Source organism: Rattus rattus, chromosome 1 (assembly GCF_011064425.1).
Source record: "Rattus rattus isolate New Zealand chromosome 1, Rrattus_CSIRO_v1, whole genome shotgun sequence".
Taxonomy (NCBI): Eukaryota; Metazoa; Chordata; class Mammalia; order Rodentia; family Muridae; genus Rattus; species Rattus rattus.
In genome coordinates, this window is record NC_046154.1 from 269,431,840 (window position 1) to 269,459,219 (window position 27,380).

The following is a 27,380-nucleotide window of genomic DNA, read 5'->3' on the forward strand; positions in this document are numbered from 1 at the left end:
GCCGTGACGATTCAGAAGATGTGCTGTAGGAAGCAAGCGGTGATGGCACAAGCCTGGGAGCCCAGTGCTTGAGAGCTGATAGCAGGACGATCTGGAGTCTAAGGCCAGTGGTGACTTAGCATGCTCAACGCTAGCCTGGGCTACATACACGAGAGCGTATCTCAAAACAGAAATAACGCGGCTCCCAAACAAATAAAGAACCTCTCTCCCCAAGATGTGGTATGGGGGTATCCTAGGAGATTCTGTTTCTCTGGACAAGAAGTCTGTTAGGAAACAAAACTCTAGACTCTTGGCTCAGAGCACAATCTTCAGAGGCTCCGCCTGACATCTCTTGCCCCAGAAAAGGAGGTCTCTGCTCTGTGCCAACATGGACATCCACATCAGCAATGCCTGATGGGGAACGCGCTGGGATACGGGTTCCATTTCTGCAAGTTCTGCGTGTTAGAAGAGAGGTGGAGCTGAAGTCGCTACAATTACTTCTGCATTTGGGTTTCCATTTTTACCTCTGGGCCCTCCTCAATCGACCTGAAATCTAATGGCTCGTCCACTTAACAATCCTCCCCACTGCCCGGCTCTCTGGCTTAACCTCCTCTAACCTTTCCGTCTGTTCGTCTTGTGAGTATCAGGGCTGTCTGCACGCCAGCCAACCTCAAGGGCTGTGTGCTGGGACAAACACAACGACATGCCGTCACTATTTGTCTAAACGGCGAAAAGCATGGACAGATGGGATTTTTAATTTTCTGAGTTGGACATCTTTAAGAAAATACAACCCGTTCTGAGATGAACTTCTCTGGCAGTTGAGTTGAGATCAGGCTAGGGTTACCTGGTTCTGTCTTGCCTATCGAAGTGTGAAACTCCACATGCACACAGGCTACATTTGACTTCTCAAGTCTTGTGAATTCTCCTTGAATTGTTGACCCTCCTTACTCTGTATTGATCATCTCCTCAGCTTCCTCTCTGCTGTATGCCTTCCTCCAGGCCTCTGGTAGGGGCTGCTTAGAGTCAGACCACCTGAAATGGCCACCCATTCGCCAACAACCCAAGCCCAAAACGTGCAAGCCAGACAGCCTGTTGTCCGTGACTCCCATCTACTCAGCAGGAAGAACACTATGTCTAACTTGTAAGTCTGTCCAAAGGCAACAGTCTGCCTGTCTCCCTTTTCTTACTGAGATCCCCTTTCCGTCCAACAGCCAGACTCCTCTGTCTTACTGCTTTACTGTGTATCCCTAGGTTGCAGGCCGGGGGCAGCTGATGGTTTAATTCACCTATTCCCGTTCAACACCAACATGCAAATGCACCAAGAATCAATGAACTCACAATTAGGGTCTTGTCTGCAAGTTATGTGAGACCACACCGACATCTTGGTAAAACCAAGAGACATCCCTATCTATCTAAGGCGGTCCTGTGACCAGGTTGGTCACACTTACCTCAAGGGTTGACCTACTCTTGTGACTGTGGAAGGATAATGTTAGAGCTTTTTCATGCAGCCACTGTATGAAAATGAGCTGTTTATCCATTTACTCTAGGAGACTGCTTGAGCCCTTCAGAAGTCCTTGGGGCTACATCTGTCCGCCACAATCTTCTGAATTATTGTGACCGTGCGGGCACGCGCTTGTCATCCTGCTGTGTAAGTGCACGTGCATGTGTCTACGTGTGAAGCCAGAGGACGATCACAGGTGCTGGTCCCCAGAAGCTGTTCACCTGGGGTGTTGAGGGAGGGCTTTTCAGTGATGTGGAGCTTGTCAGGTAGGTGAGGCTGGCTGGTCTGCCGGCCTCAGGGATCTGCCGCCTCATCAGAACCGGGATTACAAGCTTGAGTCACCACAACACTTTCCCAAAACACAAGAACAAAAACAAACAAACAAACAAACAAACACACACACAGTCCTGGGAACTGAACTTGGATCCTCAGGTTGTGTGACAAGTGCCTTAACCAACTAAGCCATATCCCTAGACACTTTAAAATTTGTTTTAGAAGATTTACTGTTGTTATTCCTATGGGTAGTTATGTATTTACCTGTACGTAGGTATGTGCCCGTTAGTACTGGTGTTGGAGAGACCAGAAGTCCCAGATATCCTGGAGCTGGAGTTACGGACAGACAATTGTGATCTCCCTGACATGGGTGCTGGAGTCGAACCAGGGTCCTCTGGAAGAGCAGACTGTGCTCTTAACCCCTAGGCCATCTCTCCAGCATATGTTACTGCTTTAAATCTTACGGACAGCCCTGTTATTCTTTAGACTTCTATAGCATATAGAGATTGTATAGACCGGAGTTGGGGAGATGGTTAGGGGGTTTACCTGCTTACCCGAGGACTGGAGTTCAGAACTCAAGAACCCACATGAATGGTAGACGGGGGTGACAGCCCAGCTATACCTTAGTGCTCCAGGGGCACGGTAGGGATTTGGAGAGCAACCTGGCTAGTCGGGGTAGCTGAACCGGTGAGCCCTAAGTTCAAATGAGAGACCCTACCTTAATATATAACTCAGAGAATGATCGAGGTAGAGACCCAGTGTCTACACATCTGTCATCTACACACATGTACACGTGTGTATGTGTACTCCCGACACACATCCAAACATGGACACGTTTTTAAAAGACTGCATCGATAACATATTAAACATGACTGTTAAAGACTAGGCAAATAAAACGGAACGGTGTAACAGCAGAAGGAACTAGAGTATTTAAGGCAATTAAAGTATTCTTCATCGATTAAAACATTCTATATAACAGTCGTGGTGATGATGTCGCAAGTATGATTGGGCAGACGTGCTCTTTAAACTGGGGGGTTTTACTGTTAGGTACCCCTGAGCCACCGTCACAAACAAGTATGTCATGACACCTTAAGAGAGGTGACAGTGGACTGGAAAGGTCTAATTATAGGCCACAGTGCCTACAACACTCCCACCTCAGCAGCTGAGCCCTTGAAGAGAGGTGGGGGCATCTGGGGCTGCCGCACGGCTGGACGCTCGCACCTTCCTCTGGGACCAGTCTCTCTCTGAAGAACAGAGAGTTCTGCCCTGCCCTGCAGACTCCTGCATGAGATGAGTGCTCTTTTTGGCGGGTGTGGAGTGGGACCACCCACTGATGCTGGTGGGCTATGGGCCACGCCTGCAACAGCAATCTGTGACGCCTAGCTCTGGCCTAGTGGCATACGTGTCTCAGTTGTCCCTGATTCTCAGCCTGCATATCTGTGCACCTGCCGTGCTGTCTGTGTAATTGACAGTAATTAATAAAGCACTTTATTGCTTCTTACCAAACACAAACTCTGGAGAATTCATCCTGAGCACTGTGCATACTTCACTAAGACTAGAGAGGTTACATATTAGGCCCAAAGTGGTAGAGCTAAATGGATCGACGAACTAGGATCCGGTGGCGGGCAATTACTTGTAGAATTTACACAACGGACCAAGGAAAGCCACGGTTTTAATAGGCTGCCTCTGGAGCAAGCAAGGGTCAATTATACACACAGCACCTTTCATTGGCTTCCTTGTGGGCAAGTCTAAGTTCTTTCACAAAAAATTTGTCTCGAACCAGCCCCATGGTTGGTTGGTTATTTTTGTCTAGAAAGCAAAATACTTCTCACTGATGCCTGTATCTAATACATTACCCTACAAAGAAAGGGGGCGGTTAAAAGAGACAAGAAGACAAAAATAGAAACTCCGCAGGAGGCCCCCGCTTGCTGTGGAGGAAAAGCTGTACCAGTTACAAACCGGCTCCTTACATCCTCTTCCTGCCCCAAGTAGGTTTGAGGGCTGTGGTTTTGTGAGGGACGTAGTGTGTAAATGTTGACACTGTCCTCCATCCGCCTCCACCCTACGAGGACAACTGGCTTCTCTCTCTTTAAACCTAGATGTTTACCCTTTTGAATCATGTCCCGACACCTGCTTCCAGCCTCCGGAGATGCAACTCTTAGTGAAAGTCTTTGTAACAAGTGAAATGCTTGAGGGTTGGGTTTAGATTCCAGTGCCCAGAGCCTGCTGGATGTGGAGCTCCATCCGCAAGGCCTCCCTTACTCCGTTTCCATGGGAACTCTGCATGCCCCGATACAAAGCAAACAAGAGTGCCCAATAGATATGGTCCCTAACACCCAGGGCTTAGTGACACCCTAGAAAAGTTATTTAACCTCTGTGAATCGCAATGTATTCATCTGTAACATGGAGATGACAAACAGGATTCTTGTAAGTCTATAAAGTCACGCATAGTTTATGGCTGTCCCACCTTTATATCTTTTTTTTTAAAAAAAATCAGAGGCCATAGAGAGTGACCGTGAAGCCGTTCTCTCGGCCTCTGTGCGCCCACTCTTATGTGGACGTTGATTCTTTAACGCCGTGCATGGGTCTAACACAGAGCAAAGCAGAACTGGACTACTCGGCTTTCCTCTCTGTTAAGTCAGCTAGTGCTCTCGGAGATGAAATTTAAGTTGGATTTGCAAACTCCTGTCTCTGAACTGCATTTAACCTGCCCTGCCGGGCGGATGCACACCATTTATCTACCGTGAGCCAGACCGAATGGCATTCTGAGCACCACGGAGCTGAATGGCGGGCGAAGACCAAAGGCACCATGGTTGTCTCTTGTAAGCTGAGGGAAAGACAGTAGGACAAAACAGAGGCCATGGTACTGCCCTCTGGATACAACCTCACCACAGGCAACTGAGTATAGACAAGGCGAATTCTTGTGCACACGCATGGCCCACACAGGCATACACGCGCTCCCATTCTCTGAGACCAAGAGGACTGAATCCTGGGGACCCTTTTTCAGAGGCGCCGTGGATAAGCTGAGCTAAGCAAATGAGAACCGAACTTTTGAAAACAACGCGCGACAGCCATCTCCTACGCAGGCCAGCTCTCTGTTTACCAAACAGGCCCTCATTGTGAGCCTGGCTCTACTTCTGAAAAGCTTCTAAACCCAATGAATTTCAATAGAGGTCAACGGCTCTAGCCCTGTCCTTTCTACATGAATTCCTAAGGTTGGCAAGCTCCAATGTGTCACTTCTCCTTTCAAGTGTCGTTATTCCCAAACAAGGGCCTCCAAGGCCAACGGGTTTTGCTGCCAGCGAAAGCACATTTTTCTCCTCAGATCATTTCTAAGGAACTGTGACCATAACTCCAAGAATTTTACAAAAAACAAGTAACTGACTGACAAGAAGGGAGATGAGTATGAAACCCATGGACCCCAGGACCATCCGGAAGATAGAGGCCTCCAGGCCTTTAATCTACATATTCATCTTTCCTCAGGGGTGCCCACAGCAGATGGGCTAGCATTAACACGAATTACTTCGATGTGTAGCATATACGCCATCCTCTGTTTAGAGCAAAATTATAACCTTGGGGGCGGGGGAGGGTCATTCCACCACTCCGCCTCTTGAAAACATACAAGAAGAGACGGTGTCCGTTCAAGAACAGAAGGCTCTCTGGAAAGGCGCCCCGCAACCTTCTGCTCAGTGGAATTGTGGGAAGGAGTAGAGACATTATAGAACATGGTGTAAAAGGAGAACACGAAGGCCTTGGGAACGGGGAGATGGCTCGGTTGGTAATGCACTTTCTGTGAGGACCCGAGCAAGTCGCCTTTGGCTTCCTAATACATTCACGTACGCATACGTGCGCCTGCACATGCATGCACACTCACACGCACACAAACATGTTGGGGATAACATGTTCTTAAAGTGACAGTCTAATGCGGACCAGATTCCTACAATGTACGGACAGAGGAACTAGCTAGCGTGTTGCTCAATCTGTAACTCAAACATTCTGGCCAATGCACAGATGTGCACAGGTTGTCCCCATGGTTCTTCCAGCCAGTATTCTCTCTGTTTCTCCTGCTACAATGTCACATACGTATAATCTACCCATGGAAAAGTTTCCGTACCAGTCCCTAAGTCCATTTGACTCTTCTAAGCAACGGACTGATATTGGGTGGAACGGCCACAGGTTTTCAGCCCACTTTCTAACTGTAGATTTGGCATCATCTGACTTTACTATTACTTGGTGTTTAGCTTGATAATAGGCGATTAAAAGTTCAACTACTTCTTTTATTTTTTAAAGATTTATTTATTATATATGAGTACACTGTCACTATCTTCAGACACACCAGAAGAGGGCGTCGGATCTCATTACAGATGGTTGTGAGCCACCATGTGGTTGCTGGGATTTGAACTCAGGACCTCTGGGAGAGCAGTCAGCGCTCTTAACCGCTGGGCCATCTCTCCAGCCCCCAGTTACTTCTTTGAAAGGGCTCTTTAGTAGATCTTGAACTGAACTTGAGGGGAAACCAGGCAAAGCAGGGGAAGCTACATTGGTGGCTTGAATGAAAAATGTCTCCTATTGTTTTGGGCATTTGAATTCTGTCCCCAGCCTGGTGGTGCCCTTTGGGAAGGTTTAGGTGGGACAGCCTTGCTTGAGGAGTAAGTCTCCGGAGGCGAGCTTTGGGAGGGAAAGCCTCTTCCTCTTCCCTCGTTCTACTTCATGCTGTGGTAAAGGACGTGAGTTCTCCTCCACACCTGCCGGTTGCTGCCGCACTTCGGCCTCATCAGGGCCTCTCAACACTCGAAACTTAAGACCAGACACAACCTTTCCCGCCTCAGCCAGGATGGTTTCTCTTGGTAACAGCAACAGAGGAGCAACTCGTACAGCCATGGGCGGCTGAGATTGACTGTTCCCGCGCTCTTCAGACACGGGGTCCAGACTAAAGCCTGGGCTCTGCCATCTGCGCAGTCTGACCCTGCAAGGCTGGTTCCCTTGTTTTGGTGGAGGAGCGAGTTCTCAAAGGAACCTCAGAAGGAACATCCTCGAGTGCCTTTCATCACCCGAAAGCAGGGCTACACTAGGAAGTGAACAGGAACTGACCGACATCCATTGTCAAGGCCATTTTTTTTCTCTAATACACCAACAACACGTCTGGTTCCCACGGATGACAACACTGGAGTCCTGTGTTTCAGATCACACAGCTTGGATGGGATCCTGGTTCCCTAGATTCTCACAGTCCTAGATAGGGACCAAGCCTCACTTAAGTTCCTGGGGATGGTTCCTGGGGTAAAATGGGACTAACACTGAACCCGCAGTGTTGGTGGTGGGGATTTAATTGGGTTAATGTGGTGTGTATTCATCTACGTCACTGTGCAATAAATGGTAAGCAGTACTTAGTGACTACTAGCCTAGTACTCTATCTACACAGCGCTGACCACGAAGTTCCTACTCTGACTTACGGACACTGACTGCACCGTTCCTCACCCACGCAGATAGATGCACACACATGCATGCACAGCGCACACCGCATCACCTCTCATAGCGGCCCTGGAGTCCTAGGGGCCGGTACCAATGACCACACCTCCTCCTGCGTGCCACTTTGAACAGCGTGCTTTCAGACGCCTTCCCTGTTTTGTTTCTATAGTCACGACACACGTGAGACAGGAACATCTAGCACTTTAATAACTAAATTAAATCTGAATTATTGTTCTTCCAGACTGCAATGTCATTTCAAAATTAACATTGGAGAAGAACTGCTTACAAACTCACTGTCCACGGGGAGCTGCTACCTCAGAAGTTACCAAGGGTCTGCGCTCTTCTTCCGTGGTTCTCCATCTAAGGGCTGGGCGAGGGAGACCGGTTGAAGAAGACAGAAATGCTCTGCAAAGCTGACAACCTCAATTCAATCCCGGGAGCCCAAGGGAAAGGCAGGATGAAAAGGCACACATCCGTAATCCCAGCATTCCTACAGCGAGAGCCTGGGTCTCTCTGTGCAGCCCTGGTTGTCCTGGAACTCTCTGTGTAGACCAGGCTGGTTTGAAACTCCTGCCTCTGCCTCTTGAGTGCTGGGATTAAAGGTGGGTGCTACCACAACCAGCACAACGAATATTTTTTTTTTAATTCAAAATGATTATAACCTTCAAGGTGATACAGTTAGAATAACAATAAAATGTGTTAAGATGTCATGGGAAAGGATAAAATTTATTGTCTAACCGGACTCTACCAGTATTTCATTTATTTAGTACTCTGAAAATTATATATTCTAAAGAGACTCAATTCCTATAAAATGTATACCTTTAACAAAAAAGATTTAGAAAATGTAAAAAAAATTAACAACAACAACAAAACAAAACAAACATCATTCTTCCATATCTGTACTGAGTTGCATTGTGTTTAAGAGCTGTTTGTTGAGACGTGGTCTTGAGATTTTATATATATATATATATTCCAAGCTGGCCTCCAATTTGTGATCCTCCTGCCTCGGCATCTCTGAGTGCTGGGATTATGGGCACAGGCCACCAGTACTGATGCGCTCAATACTAAATATTTTTTATTTCATTAATTGACTTGGTTCATGTCGCTGTGTGGACACACGGAGGTCAGAGGACAACCAACAGGTAGTGGTGCTCTCTCCACACCTGGTGAGTCCTGGGGCTCAAGCTCAGGTCGGCAGGCTTGGGGGCAAGTGCTTTTAGCCTGCTGGGCTGCCTTGCCTGCCCTCCTCTCAGCTTCGCTCAGAAGACAGGATTGCTCATGAAAAGACTAGAGACGAAGATGAAATGGCCTGGAGCATCTCTCCTACGGGCATCGGGTCCCCACTCCTGGGAACACTGGGTTCTATGATAGCTTAAGCCGGGCTTGCTTCCTACAGAAAATAAATCTGTTAAAACAAGCAGACAAACAAACAGACCCTGAACTCGGAAAGTCCTCTCCATGTAGCACATGGTAAAGGCAGCCATTATGCTAAGCCAAAAAAAAAAAAAAAAAAAAAAAAAATCACACCAAGAAGTTTCCAGACCCAGTGAAGCACCACACCCAGCCCCAGGGCGACCGGGAGGAGCCTTCCCAGTTGAGGCTCTAAGGGAGCCTGGGCAGCCCGAGGCCCTTTCCTGCTGGCCACTGAGCTGGATCAGGGCCCTGGAGCAGCTGATACCTGAGGCTGCCAACTGCTGTGAGCAGCTGCAGGAGCAGCTGGGGTTTTTAGAACAAGTCAGTGCTTCCTTGTTCTGAAGCTGCAAGGTTTCGTGTTCTGTGAGGAACTTCTGAGTCTTTATACCACCGCCCTCGAGGGCCTCCACCCCGGGGCTTCGGTTATGCCCCCTTCTCCCTTCAAGTATATGGAATAAAACGATTCCTAATGGCTTCATCCGGGGAACTCGATCCCTTCAACACTAAACACCGTTTACCCAATCCTTAGCTTTGTTCAGAGATTAAAAGGCAACTGACTAGATCAGTTATCCCTAAACCAGTATAATTAAGTCATCGATCTTTCTAGGAATGGTGGATTGGATATAGGATTTAATTTCTCCTGCTCCCTCGTGAGAAGCCACCAATAGGTCTTTGTATGAATTTATTTACTAGTAAATTGCTAACACACACACACACACACACACACACACACACACACACACACACACACACACACAGGTCCTTTCTGGAGGGGAGAAAAGAACTGGAATCTGGACTGCTGGAAGAGAAAGACAACATCAATCTAGTTCATACCGGAATCTCCCTGAAGCACGGCCAGTATTCCAAGAAGCCAGGGGAAATGGGAGGATGGGCTGAAGGTATGCTGAGTATGTTTAATTTCCTTGAAGAAGCTGCCAGGCTCTGCCCACCACCATATACACCATAAACATAAGCAGCTGTTCCTCTCCTATTTTGGCAAAAGTCTGAAGGCATCGGTCAACGTACACTATAGGTCTAGCCGGGCATAGCAGCACATACCTATGACCTAGCACTTAGGAAGCCCGGGCAGGATGCTTGCAAGTTGGAGGCCAGCCTGGGCTAAACGGTGAGGCCCTTTCTTTAAAAACAGACACCCCCAGCCTCAAGGTAGGAAATGCAGGTGGTAATGAGAATGAAACATTCAGAAACACACGCTCCCAGGACACTCTCCCCTATCCCTTTTCCCTCACTTGGTCTCAAAAAGATGGCAGCCACACCCTGCAGGAAGGATAACCTCAACGGACAAGAGGCACATCCTACAGAACCCACGCGGTTGGTTCCTGAAGCTAAGGACTTCTGCAAGTCCCTCAGGGGAGACATCACCTACAGGCCCTATGCGGATCGTCAGGCTCCACTTGGCCTGTTTCCCCCATTCTGTTTGAGTGTGAAATGAAAGGGTACACCCAGAACAAACAGAGCTCAAGTGGAAGCACGGGGGTGGGGAGGGGAGGTCAGACAGTAAAGAAACAAGAGGGAAATCCACGAGATGGCTGGCCCAGTTTGTCCAGCAAACAAATCCCAAGGGGGGAGAATGGAGAGAAGTTTGGAACCTACACAGACTAAAGGAGACTTAAAGTGTAGGGGCCAAGCGCATTTGATGGACCATATATGATTAAGCCAACTGCTTCTATTTGCTCCTGGTGGTGCAGGCCTCCAATCCCAGCACCGGAGAGGCAGAGGCAGGCAGATCTCTGTAAGTGTGAGGGCCACTTAGTAAGACGCCACCTCAAAAACATAAAAACGCAATTCAAAGCCATTTGAATACTAGTTGGGTGTTTGACAGGAAGGAACCATTAACTGTAGGTTTTTTAGCCATGACTTTAGAGTCCACATGACTTTAGAGGCCACAGCAAGCCCTTCAAGATTCTGAAGGCCAACTGTTGCTAATACCGAGTGCCCTGGCTACACAAATTCTAATCAAAGACATAGGAAGAACAGAAGCGTCCTCAGACAGGAGTGTCTCAGCAGCAAGGAACCGCAAGGAAGCGAATCCAGAAAGGCCAGGAGATGGGATAAGGACACCAGAGATAGAGCAGGAAAGAGAAGTCCCAGAAATAATGAAGACCCTCCCAAACCAGGAGTCTGCTCCACTAACTGTAAAACAGGGAACTGGCGCTAGCACCTTCTACGGCTGTCGCAAAGACTCCATAGAGACCTGACGCAGAACAAGAAGTACAGGAGTCATGTAATCAGGAAGCTGATGCTTAACACTGTGTCCACAGATAACTTGATACAATATGGTCGACCTAAAAAAAAAAAAAAAAAAACAAAACAAAACCAACCCACAGAGGCAGTGAGACGGCTCACTGAGTAACGGTGTTTGCTTCACAAAACCTGATGACCCGAGTCAGATCCTCAGACCGTGTGAAGGCGGAGAAACTTCACAAGTGACCTGTGTGATGGATGGGAGGGAACGCAGATTCCTCATTTGGCATACAATGGAAATCAAAAGTATAACTACTTCAGCATGTCTGTAGTATCTTCAGAGATTCAGAGTTTCGGCGCATATTTAAAAAAAAAAAACCCAGAAAAAACGTATTGTCTAATACATCATTTTACTGGCACACTGGTTCACACACTGTATTACATATATACATGAATCGTGTGTGTGCGTGCGTGCGTGTGTGTGTGCATGTGTGTGTATGGGCCAGTTTGGCCACTACCTCCAGTAAAACAAAGCTCCCACTGAAAAGACCAGAGGAGCATGGAACAGACTAATGAGGAAGCCAGAGGCAGGCGGGATCAGGAGCATGGACCAGGCCAATGAGACCAGAGGTGGGCGGGACCAGAGAAGCACGGAGCAGGCCAATGAGGAGGAGGCCAGAGGTGGGCGGGACCTCCCAGACACCTGAGAGTGAATGTGAAGTCGGGGCTTGCGAAGATTTTCCATGAAGTCCATTTTAACCAAGTCCCAACTGAAAATATTCGTCATGCCCCACCTAACTGTCTGAGATGAACTTATGCAAACAGAAAGCTGGCGGTTTCCACTGACGCTGTAGAAAGGTGCTGCTGATTGCTCGTCTCCAAAACAAACAGTTCCTTAGTACATCTTGGATAGTTACAACAACACAGCGGCAATTACTTTTGCACACAGTACGTGCTCCAAAGCAGCTCAAATACCAGAGCGATAAGAGCTGGGTTAAACGAGTTTCATATTTTGACCCCGTGGCTGAGACTTAGAGTGACGCGTGGATATGGAAGTAACAAACACAAAAAAGTTAAAACTAATTTTGAATGTTTCTGTCCTTACAAAATGCACGCACATTTCAGCAACTTGATTAATAAGCAAGGATTTCTGTCTTGTAGGCACTCAGTCTGTTACTGAGAGGCACTGAAGCAAACCAGAAAGTATATGTTGGTTACTTAACCAAATTAATAAATAAGCAAATAAAACTGTTTAGAAACTTCTCTCTTTTTTTTCTGTCTGATGAAGGAAGTGGATAAAAGGAGGATATGACCGCTCCTAGCTGTGGTCGGGGAGGAGGTTTTTATTGTAGATACGGAAGAGTACAGCTAAAGTTTTCAGACAGAAATTGGCCATGAGAGAGGGGTAGAGGAGAGAGAGGGAGAGATGAGAGATTAGAGAGAGGGGGAGAAGAAGAGAGAAAGAGGGAGGAGGGAGGGAGGAAGAGAGGGAGGAGGGAGGGAGAAAGAAAGAGAGGTGAGAGGGGAGGGGAGGGAGAAGGAGAGAAGGAGAGAAGAAAAAGAGAGAGAGATTAAGGAGAGGGAGAGTTGGAAAGAGAGAACCTAGAGAAAGCACCAAGAGAGGAGAGGTGAAAGCACACATGGCCAAAATGGCAGGTAGGTTGGTGTAGGAGTGAGACGCTGGAGGAAGAGAAGGGAAGTCCTAGGCTGGAGGCTTAGGTAAGGGCAGAGAGGAGCGCTGGGAGGGGCCACAGGTAAGCCCAGAGGCCAAGCAATTAACCTAATACACACCAGTTAGCCATTTGTCCCCAGGTTTCTTTAGGAACTGACAGGAAGCATACAAAACACCAGACAGAGCCCATGGTGCTGCCAATACTCACAGAAACAGGAGGATCCCAGTGTTGGCCAAGGCGAAGGCGAGGCCCAAGATCCCACTGCCCATGATGGCGTTGCTCAGGTTAAAGACAGACATTCCCAGAGAGGTTGTTCCTGGAATCTGGACAGTGGAGACAGACACCATCACTAAGCACGTGGTCTCAAGGCAGTTCTTCAAGCCAAAGCCCTTCCAGAGCTACCAGAACCCACCGAGAGACGAAACTGGAGAACTTTTTCTGCAGTCTGATTTTTTTTTAAATGGGTTGTACGAGAAAATGTAGCCAGTTACATAGTAACATTTTCAGGGCCGAATGAAAGTCCTGGCTCTGTGTATCTGAGGTGTGTACGCTAGGTAACACATGTGCTGGTATGTTTCTCTCTCTACAACACACACACATACCACACACACACACACACACACACACACACACACACACACACACACACACACACCACAAACACACATTTAATTTATTTTGCATCGGGACAGCAGTTTTCCCCTCCCTCTTTTCCTCCCAGTTCCTCCCTCCACACCCATCCACGCCTCCTCAATTCTCTTCAGAAAAGGGCCTACCTCAATGTCTATCAACCATGCCTGGCACAGGACATTGCATTAAGACTAGGCAACTCAGTGTGGACAGACAAGGGAAGCCACCTTTCTCCCCCCATATCCCTTGCTACCTATGGCAGATGGGAGAGCTGGCCCCAGGGTGTTAGAGTGGCAGAGATTGCTCTGACCCTCACTGGACACACTCAGGGAAGCAGTCTCTGCACCTCACCGGGGCAGCAGGGTAGAGCTGGCCCTGGCGGCAGATGCTGCTGATGAACCAGTCCTGAGTATGTGAGAAGGTAGGAGCTGGCTCCGCCCCTCGCCAGCATTAGGTGGGCCAGTCAGAACAGGGCGGTGAGCAGCTCGGATACCTCTCAGGCTCACATCCGGGGCTTTGACTTGGCTCACCCCAACATCTGCCCCATCAAACGAACTGCTGGAGTGTGTGAAGGGCCCAGTCCTACAGATCCAAAACTACAAGATTTCCATGACACAGGGCAACAACAGGATATCCAAGAGGAGTCCCAGTGAGAATCCAGTACTGATGGAGTAGGAGAAGCCAGAGGCTTCAAACCAGACCAACAAGTCACTGCAATAAACACTGGGAAGAAATGTGGACAAAAGGGAACACTATGGGGTACGCTGTGCCTCACTACAGCTTCCACGACAAGTTTTTTTTCTTTTTGGGGGGAGGGATTGCAAAGGCAGGTACAAGGGGATGGGGAGATTAGTGGAATTGGAGTGCAGGGTGTGAAACTCACAAAGAACCAATAAAAAGTTAAAAAAAGAAAAAAAGACTAGGCACATTCTCTTCTAGAAAGGCTAGACAAGGCAATCCAGTAGGAGCAAAGGGCCCCAAAGGCGGACAACAGAATCAGAGGCAGCCCCTGCTCCCACTGTTAGGAGTCCCACAAGACCAAGCTACACAACTGTGTCGTATGTGGAGAGCCTAGGTCTGTCCCATGCAGGCTTCCTGGTTGGCTGTTCAGTCTCTGTGAGCCGGTATAGGCCCAGCTTAGTTGATTCTATGGGTTTTCTTGTGGCCTTCTTGCCCCTGTGGTTCTTACAATCCTTCCTCCCTCTCTTCCATCAGCTGCTGGATGAAGCCTCTCTGATGACGACTGAGACGCCAACCTATGAGTACAGCGGAATGCCCTTAGGAATCATCCATTGACTTAAATTTTAATTTAATTTTTATCTACTTTTCATTCTTTTCCATTCATGTTTGGGTCTATCCTGGCTCTCTGAACTCGCCAGTATCCAGCCACTGGCCGTGCCAGGAGTGGGCTCCCTCTCCTGGCATGGTCTCCAGCCACCCCAGTCATTGTCTGACTATTCCCACAATTCATTAACCTTTTCGCTTCAAGCTGGCAGGACAAATTGGAGGTTGAAGGTTTTGTGGCTGGGTTGGTGTCCCAATCCCTCCACTGGACACCTTACCTGGTTACAGGAGATGGCAGGTTAGCGCTCAGTAACCCCTACTACTAGGAGCCTTAGCTGGGGCCACCCTCTTAGATTCCTGGGAGTTTCCACCACTGCACCAGGTTTCTAGCTTGTCCCAGAGATGCCCTCCAGCCCCCAACTCCAGGGGCCTTTCTCAGTGCTCTCCCCACATCCTCCGCACACCCAATCCCTCCGGTTCCCATGCTTACCCCTCCACCCCGTTATTTCCCCTCCCCCATCCACACCGCTACACCTGTTCTGTTTCCCCATTCACAGTGAGATTCACCTATCCTGGCCTTGAGACTCTCTGTGTTTGTGGATTTCAGCGTGGTTACACTTTATTCAACCGCTAATGTCCACATATAAGTACCATGTCTGTCTCTCTGGGTCTGAGTTACCTCAGTCAGGATGATCCTTTCTTGTTCCACCCTTTTGCCGGTGAATTTCATGAATCCTTGTTTTTAGTAGTCGAGCAGCATCCCATTGTGTAGACGAACCACGTTTTCTTTATCCAATCTTCAGGTGAAGGACACAGGTTGTTTCCAGTTTCTGGCTATTATGAGTAAAGCTGCTATGAACATAGTTAAGAGTCTTTAGGGCAGGATGGAACGTCTTCTGGGTTTCTGCCCTCGAGCGTTACAGCTGGGTCTCGGGGTAGACAGATTTTCTGAGTAACTGTCATACTGGTTTCCAAAGTGGCTGCACAAGTTTGTAACTCCCACCGGCGATGGAGGAGTGCTCCCCTTGTCATCCTCACCAGCATGAGCTGCCACCTGCATTTTTTTTTCTTTCTTTCTTTTTTTTTCCAGAGCTGGGGACCGAACCCAGGGCCTTGCGCTTGCTAGGCAAGCGCTCTACCACTGAGCTAAATCCCCAACCCCCGCCACCTGAATTTTTGATGTTAGCCATTCTAACTGATGTGAGATGGAATCTCAGACTCATCTTGAGCCCCATTTCCCCTGATGGCTAAGGACGATGACCATTTCTTTAAGTGCTTCTCAGCCATGAAATGTTCCTCCGTTGAGAATTCTAACCCATTTTTTTTTTAAATGGATTATTTGGTTTGTTGATGTCCAGGTTCTTGAGTTCTTTATATATTCTGGGTACCAGGCCTCTGTCAGATACGGGGTTGGTTAAGAGCCTTTCCCGTTCTGGGGGCCGCTGTTTTGTCCTATGGACAGTGTCCTTTGCTTTACAGAAGCTTTTCAGTGTCATGAGGACCCACTTATTAATTGTTGATCTTGGTGACTGCTCGATTGGTGTTCTGTTCAGAAAACTGTCTTCCAATGCATTCTAGACTATTCCCCACTTTCTTTTCCACCAGGTTCAGTGTATCTGGCTTTATGGTAAGGTCTTAGATCCACTTGGACTTCAGTTTTGTGCAGGGTGATAGATGTGGATCCATTTGCCTCCTCTACGTGCAGTCATCCAGTTAGACCAGCACTGCTTTTTGAAGGTCCTTTCCTCTTCCCATTGTATATTTCTGGCTTCTTTATTAAAAACGGATGTCTGTAGGTGTGTGGGTTTATTTCTCGGTCTTTGACGTGATTCCATCGATCAACCTTTCTGTTTTTATGCTGGTACCACGTGGTTATTATTATCGATCGTTCTGTAGTACACACAGCTTGAAATAAGGGAAGCTGATACGCCCAGAAGTTCTTTTATTGTACAGGACTGTCTTAACAATCCTGGCCTTTCGTTTTTCCATACGAAGTTGAGTACTGTTCATTTGAGGTCTATGGAGAATTGTGCTGGAATTTTGATGGGAACTGCATTGAATCTGTAGATTGCTTTTGGTAAGACGACGGTTTTTACTATGTTAATTCTACTGATCCACAAGCCTGGGAGGTCTCCCCAGTATCTGATACCTTCTTCAGGATCTTTCTTCAGAGACTTGAAGTTCTTGTGATACTGGTCTTTCAATTGCTTGGTTAGTGACACCAAAATATTTTATATTCTTTGTGTTTGTTGTGAAGGGTGTTGTTTCCCTGATTTCTCTTGTATATAGGAGGGCTGCAAAATTTTTTTTTAAACTTAATCTTGCATCCAGCCACTTTGCTGAAGGTATTTATCAGCTGTAGGCGTTCCCTGGTAGGATTTTGAGGGTCGCTTATGTATACTATCACATCATCTGCAAATAACAATACTTTGACATCTCCCTCTCCAATCTGTATCCCCTTGACTTCCTTCACTTGGCTTATTGCTCTAGCAACAACTCCAAGTACTAATTGGATAGATACGGAGCGGACAGTCTTGCCTTGCCCCTGGTTTTAGTGGAATTGTTTACGCTTCTCTCCATTAATTTGGTCTGGGATAATGGCTTGCTACGCATTGCCTTTATTATGCTAGCTAAGTCCTTTGTATCCCTGACCTCTCGAAGACTTTAATCATGAAGGGGTGTTGGGTTTTGTCAAAGGCTTCTTCAGCATCTGATGAGATGATCATGTGGGTTTTTACTTTGCTTGCTTATATGGTGGATTCCACTGATGGATTTTCATGCTGAACCCATCCCTGCACCCTTGGGATGAAACCTACTTGATCACGGTGGTTGGTCTTTTTGATGTGTTCTTGGATTTGGTTTGTATTTCACTGAATATTTTCGCATCAATGTTCATGAGGGAAATTTGTCTATAATTCCTTCTCTGTTCAGTCTGTGTGGTTTATGTATCAGGGTGACTGTGGCCTCATAAGATGAATTTGGCAGTGTTCCTTCTGTCCCTATTTTCGTGGAATAATTTGAGGAGTATTGGTATTAACTCTCCTGTGAAAGTCTGGTAGAATTCTGTTTTAAAACCATCTGGCCATGGGCTTTTTGATTTTTGTTAGTAAGGAGACTTTTAATGACTATTTCCTTATGGGTTATATAGGTGTATTTACATTTTAAATCTGATTTCGCCTTAACTTTGGTAAGTAGCATCTATTGAGAAAATTGTCAATTTCTTTTAGATTCTCCAATCTTGTAGAATATACGTTTTTGAAGTAAGCTTTCTCTTTTCATTTTTGATTTTTTTTTTAAAGATTTATCTATGTATTATAGATGAGTACACTGTAGCTGTCTTCAGACACACCAGAAGAGGGCATCAGATCTCATTACAGATGATTGTGAGTCACCATGTGGTTGCTGGGATTTTAACTCAGGACCTCTGGAAGAACAGTCAGTGCTCTTAACTGCTGAGCCTTCTCTCCAGCCCCCTGATTTTTTTTTAAATTGGATATTCTCTGTTTTTTAGCAAGTTTGGCTAAGGGGTTTGCTTTTCTTGTTGATTTTCTCAAAGAACCAACTTTTTGTTTCATTAGTTCTTTATATTCTTTTATTTTATTGATTTCAGCCCCTTCCTGCTGTCTACTCCTCTTGGATGTGTTTGCTTCCCTTTGCTTTAGAGCAGTCAGGTGTGCTGCTAAGTCAGAAGTATGAGATCTCACTCATTTCTTTACGGAGGCACTCGGTGCTTTGACCTTTCCTCTTAGCACTGTTTTCACTATGTCCTGTAAGTTTGGGTAAGCTGTGCCTTCATTTTCACTAAGTTCTAGGAAACCTTTAATTTCTTTATTTCCTCCCTGACCCAGTGGTCGTTCCACCGACTTGTTCCGTCTCCATGAGTTTGTCGGCTTTGTGTTGTCTTTGTTGTTATTGAAGACCAACCTTAATCCACGGTGGTCTAATAAAATCAGGGGGTTAATTCAATTTTCTTGTATCTGTTGAGGTTTGCTTTGTGACCAAGTGTGGTTATCTGTGGAGAAGGTTCTGTGACGTGCTGAGAAGGAGATAAATTCTTTTGTGTTTGGGCGAAATGTTCTGTAGGTATCTGTCAGGTCCATCTGCATCATGATGTTTGTTAGCACCATTATTTCTCTGTTTAGTTTCTGTCTGGATGACCTGTCCATTGGTGCGAATGGGATGTTTAAACTTCCTGCTATTCATATGTGGAGTTCGATGTGTGATTTATGCTTTAGTAATGTTTCCTGAATGAATGTGGGTGCTCTTGCATTTGGGGCAGTAATGTTCAGATGTGAGACACCATCCTGGTGGATTTTTTCCTTTGAGGAGTATGAAGTGTCCTTCTCCATCTCTTTTGATTAATTTCGGTTGAAAGTCTATTGTGTTAGATATTAGAAGGGCTACATCAGCTTGCTCCTTGGAAAATCTTTTCCTGCCCTTTACTCTGAGGTAATGTCTATCTTTGATGTTGAGGTGTGTTTCTTCTGTGCAGCACAAGGATGGATCCTGTTTTCCCAGCCAATCTGTTGGTATGCATCTTTTTATTGTGCAATTGAGTCCACTGATATTGAGAGATTTTAGTGATTAATGATTGTTCATTCCTGTTATTTTGATGGTGGTGGTGGTGGTGTGTGTATCCTATGTTTTCTTGAATGTAGTTAACCACTTTGGGCTGGAGTTTTCCTTCTAGTATCTTCTGTGGTCTTTTAGAGTCTGCAAGACATCTGTCCAGGCCCTTCTGGCTTTTAGAGTCCTCTGAGAAGTCAGCTGTAACTCTAAGTCTGTTTCTTGGCCTTTTTCTCTCACAGCTTTTACTCTTTCTTTGTTCTATGCATTCAGTGTTTTGGTTATTATGTGGCAGAAGGACTTTCTTTTCTGCTCCAATCTGTTCTGTAAGCTTCTCTTATGTTTATAGACATCTTTCTCTTCAGGTTAGGGAAATTTACTTCTATGATTTTGTTGAAAATATTTTCTGGACCTTTGAGCTGCAAGCCTTCTTCTATTCCTATTACTCTTGGGTTTGGTCCTTTATGGTGTCCCAGATTTCCTAGATGTTTCAAGTCGGAAACCTTTAAGATTTAACGTTTTGTTTGACTGATAAATCTATTTCTTCTGCTGTATCTTCAACACCTGAGCCTCTCTCTTCCATCTCTATATACCGTTGGGAATGCTTGTTGTATGTGTAGTTCTTGTTCACTTACCTAGATTTTCCATGTACAGAATTGCCTTAGTTTGTGTTTTCTGTATTGCTTCCATGTCAGTTTTCAGGTCTCCTTTACCCCCTTAACATTTTATAAGTGGTTTACTGATTTCCTCCAATTTTTTGTCTTTTCCTTGATTTCTTTAAGTTTTTTTTCACTTCTTAAGAACCGCTATCATTTTCATAAAGTTGGTTTTGCAGTCGTTTCCCTGTGCTTCAGCTGCATAAAACTATTTCTTGCAGGTCTTTCTGTCATAGCACGGTGCCCTATTGCCCTGGCTATGGTTGACTGTGTTCTTGCATTGGCCTTTAGGAATCCGAGTTTGGGATGATTACAGGTCTAGGTGCTGATTTCTGAGTTGGATGGGTGTTTTGTTCCTAGGATTCTGTTTCCCCTTTGGTCTTGTGGCCTGGATTTCTGACCAGGTAGGGGTTTGACTTCTGGCAACTTGCTTGGCCTCTGGTGCAGCAATAGCTCTCTCCTTTTGACTGACTCGGCCTGTACCTAAGTAGAGGTAAGGTGGGGCTGAAGAACCCATGACAACGGGTCTGGCGGGGTGGGGACCGAGTCCTGGGAGTGGGACAGTTCAGCAGGCAGGGGCTCCCTCACCAGTCCTTCTGACTCTACATATATTTTCATACTGCACTATTCACACAGAAATGCTGTCCCCAGTCACACTGTGTGGTTATCAGTCAATGCTCATGCTGCCCCCAGTCACGAGGCCCTTAGGCTCTCAGAGTCAGCTGGCACATGCTGCCCCTAGTCATGTGGTTCTCAGAGTCAGCTCCCACAAGCTACCCCCAGTCACTTGGTTCTCAGAGTCGGCTCCCACACGCTGCCTGCTGCCCCCAGTTACCCCCCAGGTCACGTGGTTCTCAGAGACAGCCTGCACTCGCTGCCCCAGTCACGCCCCGAGTCACGTGGTTCTCAGAGTCAGCTCCCACACGCTGCCTGCTGTCCCCAGTCACGCCCCGGTCACGTGGTTCTCAGAGACAGCCCGCATTCGCTGCCCCTAGTCACGCCCTGAGTCACGTGGTTCTCAGAGTCAGCCCGCACTCGCTGCCCCCAGTCACGCCCTGAGTCACGTGATTCTCAGAGTCTGCTCACGCACTTACATACGGAGGACACTTACATACTCGTCGCATTTCCTTTTCTCCAGATGGCTGTTCGTGAGACTCCTCCTACTCTCCCGATCGGAGATGAACTTGCTGAAAAGACATACAGAACACGGTTAACCTCACGTTAATGACTGTGAGTTTAGCAGCAGCCTTTCCAAAACACACTGCACGTACCACATGACAAGTTGTCAGCTGGTTGCCAAAAACTGTCTTATCAACTAGCCCCCTACGTGCGTGCATGTGTGGTGTGTGCGCGCCGCTAGCACACTAGCACGCACATTCTCTACATTTCTGTTGTCAAATAAGCTCCGGGCACTCCCAGGCAGGCTCTTCGCCTCATTCCTGTTTATATTTCTCTACCAGCCACAAGGGGGTTGTTGCTTATCTTGAACGAGAGAGACTGCCATAAGGTATAAAAGAGCTATACATTTTGAATAATTTTCAAAGTAAACTAAAACATCACAAACAGTTTAAGTTAGCTTTTATGCAGATTTCCCACTAAGTAGAAAGTCAGATAAAACCAAGGCTACTATGCTCCTGGTGCTGAAGAGATACTGGAGGCAAGGTTCCTCCTGAGCTCAGATCCTACCGTATAGGGTCACTAAACACAACCCCCATGTCCCGCTCCCTTGAAAAAAGTCAGCAGCTGCTTCACCACCAAACATCCAGTTAGCACCAGCTGTGTGCGGCACAGAGGAACAGATACTGGGGGCTACAAAAGCTCTCTAGACTACCAGGGTCCAAACTGGGAAGTTACCGTAAGGTAATGACCCATAGTTAGAGTCAAAGCCAGGGACTTAAACTCAACTGTAATTCAGACTCTGACTAGGTCCAAGGGCTTGGGTATATACGGCCTTAGTACTCTCCTTTGTAAAATGAAAGGAACACTATCACGCCGCCTCACCGCAGTTGAAGGAGGACGGAACCTGAGAAACCGAGGTCAGTCCTCTCCCAGAGGGGCATAAGTTAGGACTGGGTGAGAACCAGACAGAGAGAACTCCAGCATGTAACACAGACACAGCACCACAGAACAGCATAAAACGTTCTCAAGCCCAACACAACGCAGGCAGAGGTAGTTTAGAACTGTGCGATAGAAACTTGGGATCCGTACAAATTCTCCATTCAAACAAAGCCTCTGGGCCAAGTGGTGATGCACGCCCTTAATCCCGGTGCTCAGGGAGGCTGAGGCAGGCAGGTCTCTGAGTTTGAGGTCTGCAGAGCTAGTTCCATTATAGCCAGGGCTACACAAAGTCACACACAGTCACAGTCACACACACAGTCACACACACACACACCCCTGAAACAAACAACTCCAAAATAAAACAAAAGCTTCTGTTAAAGAAAAACCCATTCCCAGACAAACTGACGCTATCCTTCCACCTTTCCTTGCATTCCAGGGATCGAACTCAGGTCACTAGACGTGCACAGTCAATGCCTTTCCCCACCCAGCCATCTCACTGGCCCCTCTTGTGTGTAATCTTAAAACATTTCAAGAATGTTTGGCTCTTGTACTGCCTCGTTTTCTGTGAACTTGACACAAGGTAAAGTCCTCTGAGAGGAAGGAACCTCATTTAAGAAGAGGCCTCCATAAGATCTGGGCTGTAGGGGTTGGGGATTTAGCTCGGTGGTAGAGCGCTTGCCTAGGAAGCGCAAGGCCCTGGGTTCGGTCCCCAGCTCCGAAAAAAAAGAACCAAAAAAAAAAGATCTGGGCTGTAGGCAAGCCTGTAGGGCACTGTCTTAGTTAGCGTATGATGGGGGAGGGCCCAGCCCATTGTGAGTGGTGCCATCCCTGGGCTGGTGATCCAGGGTTGTATAAAAAAGCAGGCTGACCAAGCTACGGGGAGCAAGCTCTTAAGCAGCATTCCTCCGTGGCCTCTGCATCGGCTCCTGCCTCCAGGTTCCTGCCTGTTTGACTTCCTTGATGAACAGTGATGTGGAAGTGTGGGCCAAATAAGCCCTTTTCTCCCCACTGCTTCTTGGTCATGGTGTTCATTGCAGCACTAGACCATATCTAACACAGCCCTTCTTGAGAAATTCAATTGTCTGGTTATCGTCAGAATAAACCACCGTAAATCTTTCATCAGTAACTTCAAAGCCACTTGAATCTAATTTAAAGAAACATCTTTAAACTGTTCAGCACTTTACATACTTTTCTTCCTGAATGATGCTACTTTTCGCAATAAAGTTTCTTTTAAACAAATATATCAGTAATGCCGTCTTATTTATCTGCCCCTTGTCGGTGTTAATTCAAGGGATCTGCTATTACCACTCTAAGTTTGAAATGTTTTATTAGAACGAACCAAAGGCTACTCGTTCTGTGCACACAGGACATTTACTTTCAGACCCTTGCTTGCTACAAGCTGCTGTCCACAGCCCCTGCTGGGCCTGGGGGAAGAGAATATGGGTGGGTCCCGAGATTCAAGCCAACATTGCTATAGGAAAGGACCCTGCCAGCTAACGCTGGTATAGGAACGCAGGCATGTGTAAAAGGAAGATGAATTAAGGAATCCAGACGTCAAAAGCAGGATAGTGTAGAGTTGGGCAGAACAAATTGGGAAGTAAAAGTGAGAGAGTTACAGTTGCTTTCTCTCAGCAGGACAAGGGGACCCTTGAGGTAGCTGTCCTAACGCTTGATGGGGCTTTTGCCCCCAGTATTTTAAGTCTTTCCACAGAATGAAGGCTGACCGATAAGGCTGAGGCGGGGCAGGACAAGGCAGCCCACAGGCACATGGATGCTGGCCTTGTCCAAATAAAGAGACTCCTATTTAAGGGCAGTTACTCAATAGACTCATCCAAGCTAATTGTAGTAACAGACTCAGGTCTGAGGAATCCTGGGCCAGGGAGGCTCCCATTTGCCTTCCCTACAGAGAAGGCTTGTTTTCCGAAGAGAATTTCCATTAGTTTTTAAGCACAGAAAAAGCCCAAGTATTTTGTCCCCAAATAAATCAAAGCATACATAAATCTCCCTGTTAGGGTAGACCTGGATTCCAGGCCTGGCAGAACTCCCCAGGGCTGGCGGCAGAGGATTGTTGGGCAGAGAAGAGATGTGGGAGGGCCTGACAGGAGGCACTGTTGCAGAGGAGGGCCGTACGACAGGCTCAAACACTCGTGAAGGGCTCAAATACCGAGGCCTCGGCAGAACAAGAAAAATGATACAAACTTACAAATCATGACCACTAAAATACAACTAGATCCCATTCTGTGGCATAGCAGTAGACTGCTCAGACATTTTTGCGGGTGTTGTATCTAATGTTGTGAAAAAAGGCCATGACCAAGGCAACTTATTAAAGAAAACACTTAACTTGGAGGCTCAAAGGGTTAGAGTCCATGACTGCTGTGGTGGGGAGCACGGCAGCAGGCAGGCAGGCCTGGTGCTGGAGCAACAGCCAAGAGCTGATATCCTGATCCACAGACATGAGACAAAGAGAGAACTGACTGGGAATGGTGTGGGCTTCTGAACCTCAAAGCCACTCCCCAGTGACACACCTCCTCCAACAAGGCCACACCTCCTCCAACAAGGCCACACCTCCTCCAACAAGGCCACACCTCCTGATCCTTCCCAGAGAGTTCCACCAACTAGAGACCAACCATTGAAACATAGGAGCCTGTGGGAGTCATTCTCATTTGAGCCACCACAGTTGGCTTCTCCACTGTGTACTTTAAATCTTCACTTTGGTTCTGCCTCAGTGTTCAAATCACAGCTTCCACCCTTTGGCTCAAGAGGATCCCCCTAAGTATGGGTGCAGTTGTGGTCAAGAGAAGTAAAAGCCAAAAATAAGGCAGCAGCTGGGGTCTACTTTGCCAAGTGTCCCCTCCTGAAGCCCCCTCTGGCCGGTTCAAACCTTCAAACTATCACAAGCCTCCTGACCCTCCAGTGTGAACCGAGTTTTCTGACCTACTTACTACACTATCTGTTGCATCTAGGGCACCAGGTGATGTTCAGTGTTGATTAGCCCCCAGCGCCACAGCTCAGAGGGGTCCTCTACTAAGGAAGTGTCTTCCAGTAACTGGTTACTAGGAACTACCTTAGGCTGTAAGAAAATTTAGTATGTATTTAACCTCACTTACATTTATTTATTTGTTTTGCTATGTAAAATGCCAAGTATTTAACTCCATTTATTTATTGGCTACAAAAGACTTTATTTACTATGTAAAGTAGAAGCATTTAATTCCATTTATTATTTATTAGCTATGAAAGACTTCACTCATTTTGTTTGTGTGTGTGTGCGTGTGTGTGTTCGTGTATACACGAGCATGTGAGGCTCAAGAGACAACTTTTGCAAGCCCACATGGGCTCCAGGATTAGACCTCAGGTTATTGGAGCTGCAGATTAAAACGGTGGTTTATTGACTTGTCACTCAAGTCAGGGGGTGGGCCCAAGCAACCCTTTCACAGGGGCACACATCAGTTATTTTGCATATCAGTTGTTCACATTACGACTCTTAGCAATAGCAAAACTACAGCTATAAAGTAGCAGTGAGAATAAAATGTTATGGTTGGGGGGCCACCCCCGCATGAGTAACCAATTGTATTAAGGGGTCACAGCATTAGGAAGGTTGGGAACCAGTGCTCTTGGGTGAATCCCCTTGTTCTCCTAATTGCATTTTCTTCCCTCTGGTTTTTAAATCTTTACTTTGTGTTCCTGTAAACTTAAAAGAGAGAAAACCAACTTTTCTTCTTGTCATGGAAAATTCCATTCAAAACAAGTAGGTCAGGCAGCTTCCACAGCCAGTTCCATCTCACCATTTTTTTTCTCTTTCTTTTCTTTTTTTAAAAAAAGGTAACTGGCTGTTTAAAAATCACTGACTTCTGGCACTGAAGCTGACATTAAAAACTTATTTTTATTGACTTAAAAAGTTCTGTGGGAGAAGGCATCGGTGACAAGTGATCTCAGGATGACAAACTTATTATTAAAGAGAGTTTACGCTGGGTCAGTCTGTACCCATGAAGGAGAACGTGGAAGACCATCAAGTAGTCCACTGCTCTGCAAATAAAATAAAACGGAATAAAAAGCTTACGACAGATGACTTAGCGGCAAAACCTCAGCCACGAGTTGTGGGACAGAAAGAACGCCTCTGGACAGGAATCTCTCCCAGCTGGGTTCTTACTAACCACTCCTACCCCGTTTGAGGATTTGCAGCACACGAGGTGAGCGAGAACAGAGCTGTTGGGCTTAAATGCTGGCCCCTGGTCCTCTCCCCGATGTACAGACATTCCACAGAGAAAGACAAGGGCAGAAGGCAGAGACCTAAAAAGGGAGCAGGGCCAGCGTGGCGGATGTGTTTGTAACATTAGCACTCTGGTAGGAGAACTGAGTCCTGGGCCAACCTGGGCTACACAGTGAGTTCTAGTTAGCCTGAGCTACAGAGCAAGTCCCTGTCTCAAAACAAAACAGAAACAAACAAACAAACAAAAAACCAAAACAACCATCCCCCAAACCATAAATAATATAAATTATATATATATATATGTGTGTGTGTGTGTGTGTGTAATTTATACACACACACACACACACACACACACACACACACACACACGATCATGAAGTATGGGGGGATATCAGCGAGCACGTAAAGAGAAACAAACGAGAGGCCTGAAGGTGAAGACTGAGGGTGGACGAGACCTTATTTGGCTCCAAACCCCACTGACCACAGGACAAAAGAGACCTGACTTGTAACAGACTGACAGAAGTCAGAGAAGACTTTTCAGACATGTTTCCCCCAAAATTCAGAAAAATTAAGGGGGCGAAGATAACTTTTCAAGGGATCTCCAGGTGACTATGCATACAGGGACCCCACGTTCTTCTACAAATGAATTTGAAGCTAACTGTATTCCTGGCTCATAACAACCAATTACACACAGGAGTAGAGGGGGGAGACCACATGCATAGGGAGATAGGCTCCGGATATTCAAATATCTCACCAAACTTAGGACAGCAACCGTTAAAACCAAAAGCCAACCACGAGATGGAGAAGGAGAAAGCACCTGGCAAAGACAGAGTGTTCCGGTTTTATGGATGCAGACGCTTCTCAGACTTGGAACTGCCACGCCGACCGGACTCCCGGCCAAGGGCTCTCCCCGGATGTGGCTCATCTAGTTCAGTAACAGTGAGGTGGGCTCCATATTATTGTAGAGAAATTGAATGACTGAAGTTACAGTGCTAGTTCCCGAACGGCCGAGCTAGAATCCAAACCAATTTAATCTACCAAATGGACAGCGTTGCCAACTCCCTACACACTGTAGCCAGCCTCAGGGGGCTAGGTGACGTTCCCAGACAGGGGATGGGGGGGGAAATCACAGAAAATCTGTGGCAGGGCCAGTATTCAATACAGGTCTAAGCCCTAAGCTATGCGGTCTCTCTTCATCGTCCTCTCTTTTGCCGGTCTGCCCTGACTAGAGAAGAACCCTAACGTCAAAATGATCAAAATCCCCCTTCCCAGGGGTCTCATCCAGGGATTCATTAAGAGCTGGCTCATCATCCCAAACGGTGGCCGGAGAATCCTCCTTGACCTTGCTAGAGAGCAAATCTCAGAACCTGCTCTAGACTTCCTGAATTATAATCTGCCTTGAACCAGCTTCACAGTGTTTCACACATACATTAAAATGTCTGCAGAGGTCTAACAGGCTGTTTAGAAGG

At 46.8% G+C, this 27,380-nt stretch overlaps 1 protein-coding gene across 1 annotated transcript in view; it reads right to left on the reverse strand.

The window, feature by feature from the left end:
• Slc38a1 (solute carrier family 38 member 1) overlaps nucleotides 1-27,380 on the reverse strand; it is a 68,078-nt gene that overhangs the window by 18,260 nt on the left and 22,438 nt on the right. Inside the window, exons 3-4 of the mRNA XM_032885550.1 lie at nucleotides 20,758-20,833; nucleotides 12,718-12,833 (exon numbers count right to left, since the gene is read on the reverse strand). Coding sequence (XP_032741441.1) covers nucleotides 12,718-12,833; nucleotides 20,758-20,833 — 192 coding nt within the window. The remainder of the gene's footprint in view (nucleotides 1-12,717; nucleotides 12,834-20,757; nucleotides 20,834-27,380) is intronic.